General features: G+C 43.2%; 1 protein-coding gene across 2 annotated transcripts; it reads left to right on the plus strand.

Annotated features, from left to right (window-relative positions):
* The first annotated feature begins 1,358 nt into the window (after nucleotides 1-1,358).
* On the plus strand, nucleotides 1,359-8,213 carry LOC124005424 (cytohesin-2). Of its 2 annotated transcripts, none has more exons than XM_046314680.1 (12): nucleotides 1,359-1,560; nucleotides 3,129-3,279; nucleotides 3,731-3,797; nucleotides 3,975-4,093; nucleotides 4,184-4,264; nucleotides 4,413-4,525; nucleotides 4,600-4,748; nucleotides 5,052-5,163; nucleotides 6,219-6,295; nucleotides 6,445-6,516; nucleotides 6,603-6,757; nucleotides 6,880-8,213. In XM_046314680.1, the coding sequence occupies exons 1-12, from the start codon at nucleotides 1,494-1,496 to the stop codon at nucleotides 6,965-6,967; spliced, it is 1,251 nt and encodes a 416-aa protein (XP_046170636.1). In that variant the 5' UTR covers nucleotides 1,359-1,493; the 3' UTR covers nucleotides 6,968-8,213. The 2 variants fall into 2 exon arrangements, with proteins under 2 accessions (XP_046170636.1, XP_046170637.1); XM_046314681.1 differs by lacking the exon at nucleotides 1,359-1,560 and adding an exon at nucleotides 2,715-2,834 and having other exon boundaries at nucleotides 5,052-5,164; nucleotides 6,217-6,295.
* Nucleotides 8,214-9,614: the final 1,401 nt, after the last annotated feature.

Here is a 9,614-nt window from a genome sequence, read left to right on the forward strand (position 1 = left end):
GGTCCTTAGCTTAGTGAGCACTATGGTGTTGAACACTGTAGTCAATGAACAGCATTCTCAAATAGGTGTTCCTTTTGTCCAGGTGGGAAAGGGCAGTGTGGAGTGCAATTGGGGCGGTATGCGAATTGGAGGAGGTCTTGGGTATCCGGGAGGATGCTGTTGATGTGAGCTATGAACAGCTTTTAAAAGCACTTCATGGCTACAAATGTGGGTGCTACGGGGTGGTAATCATTTAGGCAGGTTACCTTCGCTTCCTGAGCACAGGGACTTTGGTGGTCTGCTTGAAACATGTAGGTATTACAGACTCGGTCAGGGAGGTTGAAAATGTCAGTGAAGACACTTGCCAGTTGGTCTGCGCATGCTTTGAGTACATGTCCTAGTAATCCGTCTGGCCCCGTGGCTTTGTGAATGTTGACCTGTTTAAAGGTCTTGCTCACATCGGCTATCGAGAGCGTTATCATACAGTCGTCCAGAACAGCTGGTGCTCTCGTGCTTGCTTCAGTGTTGCTTGCCTCGAAGCAAGCATAAAAGGCATTTAGCTCGTCTGGTAGTCTTGCGTCACTGGGCAGCGCGCGTCTGGGTTTACCTTTGTAGTCTGTAATAGTTTTCAAGTCCTGCCACATCCGACGAGCGTCAGAGCCGATGTAGAAGGATTCAATCTTAACAAGAGAGTTAAACTATTTTGCCAATAACAGCAAGTTTTTTTTAATCCTCCCCACTCAGACCACTCCCAGACAGTCCAAGAAAAATTTGTGTTTGTAAAATTACTCCTTGCTAAAAAAGTTATTTTAGTTTGTTTTCAATTAAAATGAACAAAAATAATCACAGTAAGGTACTTAATATACTAATCTCATATGTATATACTGTATTCTATTCTACTATATTTTAGTCAATGCCACTCCGACATTGCTCGATCAAATATTTATTTCTTAATTTCATTATTTTACTTTAAGATGTGTGTATTGTTATGAATTGTTAGATACAGGGAGCACTGTTGGAGGAGCTAGGAACACAAGCATTTCGCTACACCCGCAATAAAATCTGCTACAAATGTGTATGTGACCAATAAAATTAGATTTTACTTAAATTATTACCCAGGAATGATTTGATATTGAGATAATTTTAAAAACGGCTGCATTGAACCTTTAATTTAAAAAAAAACATACAGTGACCCATTTTCCAGGCAGTTATTGGGAAAGAAACCAAGTTCTACTATATTGGCCATAACAACCTCAGATGTTTGTGTCACATATGAAAATGGCTTGTTATCAGTGTCTTTGGTTGTGTGGCTTCTTTCTGGGTTCAGAAGTTCCTTACAAAAATGGCCGAAAGGGAGGACGTGTTTATTTAAAACAAAAAGTTAGCGTCACTTCCTGTACCACCACCTCCTTTGTCTGTGCCCCAGGTTTCGGTACGCAAGGCTGGTTATTTATTTATTTCCTTTTTATTTGGAGGATATATTTTCATATATCCATTACTTTTTCATTTATTGAATGACAGTCGACTCTGAAATATTTATGCCTAAAAGCAAAGCGCCAAAAATGGATGACCTGGACTACAGTAAGTATCACTACGCTAACGCTTCGCTTATAATAACATTCAGCTAGCTGTAACAGCATGCATTTCACTACACAATTAGAGCACAGTTGTCACTAAACAACATTAACGTTGTATGCATTATAATGTACTGCATGTTTCTCATATGAGAGTCCCTTATAACCGCAGTCGACGTAAGCTAATAATACAGTACTGGCTAACGTTAACTCGCTAGTTAGCAAGCTAGCTAACTCTTATTAGGCTTACTGGGTAACTAGTTGTAGCTAACTACTTGTTGTAGTTTGACCACTTATCCAAATAGCTAGTTAACATTATTCATTACAGTATTGGTTACTATTTCACCTTAAACCTACCCACTGTCCGTCAAGAATCAAAACATTGAATAACTTAGCTAGCTCGTTAGTTATTCACCTCATTCTGAGGGGTGGGGTAACGGGGTTGTTGTTGACTTACAGATGTCATTTAGCTGTCATCCTAAACACATGAACCTGATCGTGGCACTGTAGTGGCTGGTCACTCTACCGAGGTATTACTGTGGTTTGCAGCGATACTGTCGCCTCTATTTTTTAAAACTCCAGTCCAGGCTGGGGACCCAGAGGACTGTACATCGTTGTTCCAGCACTAACACATCTGACCTGATACAACTAATTAGATAGTGGCTTGATAATTAGTCTAAACAGGTGTGTTAGTGCTGTGTTAGGATAAAAAATCTATCCTCTGAGTGAAGAAGCTACAAAAATCTGTGAAGCACTGATAACACGCCTAATCCATTTAGTTACTTTAGTTGAAAACATCTGAGGATTGACAGTAGCTAGAGAGGTGTCATTTGGAATTAATATTTTTTTTGGTGCAAATTGTCCTGCATAGTTCACATATGCCGAAAGGGAGGACGTGTAAACATATTTTTGTATGTAGATCTTATCTCTGTCCCCAACTAGTATTTGTCATGTCTAACCACTCCCGCTGTCACATTAGAGATTGTCAGGATTCCATGGAATGTTTCAAAGTGAAAGCCCTGCAGCCAGTGTTTTGGCTTATTTGATTTTAAACTTTGTTTTTCCTCTTATCTACAGTACTTCTGTTCTGTGTTGATAGGGTACTTCTGTGCCGGACTAGATGGTTTTCTGAGCTCTAAGAACTTTTCTTTATCAATGAATAGGCTGTAAGGTTGAGTGCTCCAGTATATCAAGGCTGCAATGAGACGCCCGTCATCAACCGCCTGATTTTCCACACATTTCCATTTGACTAGACAACCAAAATGGAGGAATTAGGTACAGGTCAGTGAGTGGAGAAACTAGCAAGAATAGAGAGGGGAAATTGAATAACTGTTTGGAAATGGGATTGGATATGACTAGTTTTGTGTTTTGTAAAACACGGCTTTTACTTATTGTTTTCAGTAAGAAATGCACAGTAGCAAACTGACTTTGAATACTGTCCCCTTTCAGGTCAATTTTAACTTAGTTCTCTCTGTCCCCACCATTTCCCCATTGTCTCCCATTTCCATGCTCCCTGTTTTTCTATCCCCGTCCATCTTTTTATTCTCTCACCCTCTTCTCCCTCCTTCCCTACAGTCCCGGTAGACCTGAGTCCAGAGGAGCGCTCTGAGCTGGAGGACATCCGTCGGAGGAAGGGAGCTCTGCTGCAGGAGATCCAGAGGCTCAGAGACGAGCTCAGAGAGGCCATCATAGAGGTGGAAGGACTGGAGACCAGCACAGAGGGCAGGTGAGAAAAACACACAGATGGTCCCCTGAATATTTCAGTTCCATTATTCAGTGTGTAGCACAGTCCCTCCCCCCTGGTGTATCTGAAGTTGAATTATAATGGGATGATTAGAGAGAGTCCATGTGACAGCCGTGTTTCCCAAAATAACTTCCTATGCATTCAGGTTACCTCTGTTTTTACTCAATATTGCATCTATGGCAATTTCACTTTTAAGTTTATGTAAAAAATATATAGCTTCCTATTGGCGTCTTCGACTATTCTCCTCTCCCCGGCAACTCCCCAGGTTCATAGCTGAAAATTAGATTGTGTTTTCAGTCAATGTAGCATTTCTAAGAGCTATTTTATTGTGACTTCCCCACTCTGTCCTCTCCATTACCCTCTAACTGTATGTATAATTGATGGAGAGGTATTGTGTTGAATGAGATTCACTCCTTGTCTTTCCTCCCTGCAGTAAAACTCTACAGAAGAACAGGCATGTGGCCATGGGAAGGAAGAAGTTTAATATGGACCCCAAAAAGGTGAAAAGGGGACATGGAATGGATACATAAATCTGATCAGCTTTACTCTACAACCCCCTCCCACCACAACCCCTCTCTTTCACCACAACCCCTCTCCCGTCTGTCTTCTCATCAATCTCTTGAAGCGTTTACTCTCTTTTGATTGTAGTTTCTCTGTCTGTGTGTCTGTCTGTGTAGGGTATTGTGTTCCTGGTGGAGAATGAGTTGCTCAGACACACTCAAGAGGATGTTGCCCAGTTCCTGTACAAAGGAGAGGGACTCAACAAGACTGCTATAGGAGACTACCTGGGAGAGAGGTAACCATTCCCTCTCTTTTCCTTGCTATTGTCTTTGTTATTGTTGGGCTGAACAGCATCAGAAGTCTACGTTCCTCTTCTCTCCTGTAGGGAGGACTTTAATCTCAAGGTTCTGCAGGCGTTTGTTGACCTTCACGAGTTCACTGATCTCAACCTGGTCCAGGCTCTCAGGTAAGCTGGGGTGTCCTCTATGATAAGCTCTGACATTTAATAAAAAACAGTACATCAATTTCAAATTGTAGAGGATACAAACACTACATCAGCATCTTTGTTACCATGACTGCCAGTGCTCTCTCTGACCTTTGTGTGAACCCTGCAGGCAGTTCCTGTGGAGTTTCCGTCTGCCTGGCGAGGCTCAGAAGATTGACAGGATGATGGAGGCCTTTGCCCAGAGATACTGTCACTGCAACCCTGGCGTCTTCCAGAGCACTGGTACACACACTTACCATCATTATAACATAGGTCTACTAGCCACTTCTCATCCTATGTTTCCGCTCTCTCCTCAGATACGTGCTATGTGCTGTCGTTTGCTATCATCATGCTGAACACCAGCCTCCACAACCCCAACGTGAGAGACAAGCCTGGATTGGACCGCTTCATCTCCATGAACAGAGGCATCAATGAGGGTGGAGACCTGCCAGAGGACCTGCTCAGAGTGAGTGAGGGAGGGGAACATAGGAGCTATGGGGAGGGGCTAGGGGAGTTTTTGTGGAAGAGAGGTGTCGTTGGCTCTTGACTGCGTGATCATCTTTTTTCATCAGTTTGGAGGGGTTCAGTGGCATGAAGCTCTCGTTCAGATAAAATATCAGTGTGTTATAGTGAATCTCCCTGCTGTTAGTCTCTCCTCAATGGAAAGGAAAGGGGGATACCAGTTGTACAACGGAATGCATTCAACTGAAATCTGTCTTTCGCATTTAACCCAACCCCTCTGAATGTCTCTTGTCTCTGTCTACCACAGAATCTTTATGACAGCATCAAGAACGAGCCCTTCAAGATCCCTGAGGATGATGGGAACGACCTGACACACACCTTCTTCAACCCCGACAGAGAGGGCTGGCTCCTCAAATTAGGTGAGCTGGCGGTGGTGATGCCGGGTGGTGGGAGGGGGTACTGCGGCTTCTCTCTGCCGATCGCCTCAAGGTAGTTTCAAAACCAAATATGGATGATTTGGATGGCTTAAAAACATATTAACATTCTGTAATGTCTGTAACGGTCCTGATCAGCCCCAGGGTTTTTGGATAGTGAGTGTAAACTTGTGTGCTCTCTCTCCTAAGGCTTTGTGCTGTTATGTGCCTGCTTCCTTCTCTCTCAAGTTTACACTAAAGATAATGATACACCGCCAATGTTCTGAGGCAATATTGCCAGACTTGTTGTCCAGCGATGATGCCTAAAACATCGTCCATGTATTATGATCTCAAGACTGCCATTGCATGATGGGTAAATAGACAGAATTGTCCACACTGAGGGAGCTGCCCTTGGATTCTCATATAAGATCAGTTTGTGTTTTCTCCGCTATGTTAAGATTAGGATTGGGGCACAGTAAACTGATCCTAGATATGTGTCTATGAGCGACTTCTACATGGAGCTTCCCTCAGTACCTCACCCTCTTGCATCATGGCAGTCTGAACCGTCTTCTCTTGCATGGTGGGGTCTGTGATCTGTTTGTCACTAATATCTCTGCCGTCTTCTCCCTCCCTCCCCCAAAACCTCTGGTCCCTGTTGTCTCTGCTTCTCCCTGTGATTTCCACCCTCTGCTGCTGCCGCTTGTTTCTCAGGAGGTATGTACTGGGAGAATGGGTCCATGAGAAACAATATCATTCTTATGGAACCAAAATGGCCAACAGGCATATAGAAGAAAAGTTATTGTCCACATATGCCTTTTGTCAGACATTAGACGTCTCATATTACCGTGTGAGATGAATTGGCATACAAAGGCATTGGAAATGTAAGGCTAATCAAGCTGTCTGAATAACTGTAATATCCTGAAGGTGATGTGTAGTAATGGAATATTTGCTTCAGTATGTGGAGCAGTCAAGTGGAATGAGTTTCTCCAGTCCAGTCGGTATTCTGCTGACCTCCAGATACCACCCTGTCTCATGCCTCTATTGGTCTGTTTGTATTTCAGGAGGACGGGTGAAGACCTGGAAAAGAAGATGGTTCATTCTCACAGACAACTGCCTTTACTACTTTGAGTATACTACAGTAAGTCAACATTATAGCTGTCAAAGTGCCACTGTAGAACAATGTGATGGAAATGTAATCCATTACAGAGAGGGTAAAGATCTATGTAACAGAACATTGTAACGTGGATCAGTGTTCTGCACTACAGTGTGTATAATGTGTGTGTTCAGGATAAGGAGCCCAGAGGTATCATTCCCCTAGAGAACCTGAGTATCCGGGAGGTTGAAGACCCCAGGAAACCTGTGAGTTTGTTATCAATACATTTAGAATGTCAACATGGGACATGATCACTGCACCATTTCTCCTGACTCCCGCTCTTCCCTCCCAGAACTGCTTTGAGCTGTACATCCCCAACAACCGTGGTCAGCTGATCAAGGCCTGTAAGACGGAGGCAGACGGCAGAGTGGTGGAGGGGAACCACAACGTGTACCGCATCTCTGCCCCCACACCTGAGGAGAAAGACGAATGGATCCACCACATCAAGTACGTAGGGAGGGAGGCAGGCAGGCATGAAGGCAGAGTAGGGTGTATGGATGATACATTTAGAAATGCATCAGACCAACATTCCTCTATTCTGTTTCTGTTTCTTCCATCCCTCTCTCCAGCTCTGCGGTCAGCGTGGACCCCTTCTATGAGATGCTGGCTGCCAGGAAGAAACGCATATCGTTAAAGAAGAATGAGGAACAACCGTAGAACATTCCCTTCTTCCTCTCTCTTCATCTCTCATTCCAACATGGGACACAAGCCTTTCTCTCCTTCCTAGATTAATTTCATTCCTCACTTTTTTTCCCCCTCTTTCTTTCTTTGTGAGGAGGACTTGTTGCTATCCTGTTTAAGAGACTGGCCAGCACAAACCGGCAGTTCAGGAGTTCACCACTCATTTACTACTGTCTGCTGCTGCTAGAGGCTGCTCTGTACGCTACCACACTACAAAGTGTGCACTACTACCCTATATACTACAGTTAGTTCACTCACTCAAAGCCTCCTTCTCGTCACTACACCTCTCCTTCCTTCTTTTCCGTGAAGTTGAAGTGAACTGTGAAATAAAATGTGTTTTATTCAGGGTAGCAAGCAGGGCCACTGAACCTTCCATCACAAACAGGCTGCAACTCATCAGTCTGAAGTGACTTCCTCTCCATCTGTAACTGATCTAACATTGGGGCAACGGTCCAGTTCTAACCGGTCACTGTGTGAAGGACAGAATGCCCTGCGGCTGAGGAAGCCACTTTAACCTGTTAAGATGCAGCACTAGTTGTCTGCTGTGCTTTACTCTAACATCTTGGCTCCAGGTTAGCATGTCTATATCAGCATTATCAAAGTCCCACTTTAATACTGTAGCCTCTGTGAAGGAGATGACGCTGGTCCTTACTGCATAGACCATAAAAATGTCATTCTCATGTTAAATTTGTTATGATCAACCATCTACGGCGGGAAATGTTCCCAGAAAAACTGACCAATAAGGCAACAATTGAGCAGTGAACACTAAAAGATGACGACTCTTGTCAATGACCCCTGGCGTTTCCTTCACAAGACTGTTAATAAACTCCCTCATACAGACACGTAAACTGTTAAACCCAACTCTATAATACGCTACAGTGGGTTTTAAGAAGTTACAACGGCAGCTTATTACAATGTATACTTCATTTTTTTGTAAATACTTGTTAGACTATTGTTTACAACACAGATTTAATTTATTGTTTATTTTTGTTTGTTACATCTTTTGTTTTGTAAGAGCTACTGTAGAACTGCATGTGGAGATGAGGGTTAATCCTTCATACACCCAGATGGACCAGACTCGTGTTAGTGTTGGGTGCATTTGAGAAAGATTGTTAGTGTTCCCTGTTGACACAATAGAATCAACCTCCAATTGGAACATTTAGATTATTCAGGACAGGAGAGTGATGACATCACAAAACATTTAGGATAGAAATGTCTAATAAAGAACAGGCATGGTTCTATGTGGTATGGAACAGGGAATCCTGTCAGTTCTATACATTCTATTTCTATCTGTACTGTTGATAATGTTGCACCGTCCTGAAGGAACCTCGATTACCCTCTAAGAGCCTGAATGAATGAGGCTCACTGAAGCACAAACGTGTCCCAGATGCCTGTAGTGGCTTTCTTTCCACCATAACCATCATGGATATATGAAAGGGCTGGATAGGTGTCCTTCATAATACTGATGCCCATCCAGTCCTGTCAGATCTGTGATCTAAAAGGAAAGCAAGCTATGGGGGGTTATTGGGACATCACCCTATGATAAGTCTAATATGAGAACTGAAATGATGGTTCTGAAGTTGAATCATCAGTCAAGCCAGGAAAAGGCATCAGATTCCTCTTAATGTGATTGATTTGAAACGGACAACAAACATGATGCACTAATTTCTTTCAATATTATGTAATTGCTGAAATATTAAAATGTATTAAATGAATAACAATGTTAAGGATACATGTCTAATGATACATTAAGCCTGAATTGACTCGTAGATATTTTCATTAGTTTGTCATTGGATTAACATTTCATTAGACTGAATATGGAAAATGCAGAATTAGGATTGTCTGCTGCACTTTATCAATATTTAAGCAGCTGTACCTGCTTTAAAGAGCTTTACCTTTTAGATTGGCAATACTAACTATCTGTAGTAGCCTCCAGTGGTGACCAGGCTGTCCTGCATCATCCTCACTGGTTGTGATGAAGGCTTTACAAATCCATATTTTGCTCACTTCCAGCTCTGATAACTAAACTACAGAAGTTTTACTCTAAATGTTGTTCACATAGGAAAGTCTAGGTACACAAAAATGATCTCTTAGTCTTCTCTAGTTATTCTCTGAGTGTTTGGTGTGACAGACACACAGCAGCGAGCCAACCTACAGGCAGGGCTGCTGTACACGACACTGAAACACAGTAGACCTGTCTGGGTATTCTTGAAGTGCAAAGTTGCCAAAATGGAGTTGGGACGTCACACTGTTCCAACTCAACAAAGAAACAGACTTTTGTGAGGAAGGACACTAATTAATATTTCTGTCCCCCAGACCCCAACACCACTACTTCTGTCCCCCAGACCCCAACACCACTACTTCTGTCCCCTAGACCCCAACACCACTACTTCTGTCCCCCAGACCCCAACACCACTACTTCTGTCCCCCAGACCCCAACACCACTTCTTCTGTCCATCAGACCCCAACACCACTACTTCTGTCCCCCAGACCCCAACACCACTACTTCTGTCCCCCAGACCCCAACACCACTACTTCTGTCCATCAGACCCCAACACCACTACTTCTGTCCCCCAGACCCCAACACCACTACTTCTGTCCCCCAGACCCCAACACCACTACT

The sequence above is a fragment of the Oncorhynchus gorbuscha genome, linkage group LG19 (assembly GCF_021184085.1).
Source record: "Oncorhynchus gorbuscha isolate QuinsamMale2020 ecotype Even-year linkage group LG19, OgorEven_v1.0, whole genome shotgun sequence".
Lineage (NCBI taxonomy): Eukaryota > Metazoa > Chordata > Actinopteri > Salmoniformes > Salmonidae > Oncorhynchus > Oncorhynchus gorbuscha.

Bases quoted from the DNA above. Each gene is read 5' to 3' on its own strand.
- LOC124005424 (XM_046314680.1), top strand. From the start codon at position 1,494: ATGACAGTCGACTCTGAAATATTTATGCCTAAAAGCAAAGCGCCAAAA. The intron at 4,265-4,412 runs GTAAGCTGGGGT...TGAACCCTGCAG, and splicing joins AACCTGGTCCAGGCTCTCAG to GCAGTTCCTGTGGAGTTTCC. The intron at 5,164-6,218 runs GTGAGCTGGCGG...TTTGTATTTCAG, and splicing joins GGGCTGGCTCCTCAAATTAG to GAGGACGGGTGAAGACCTGG.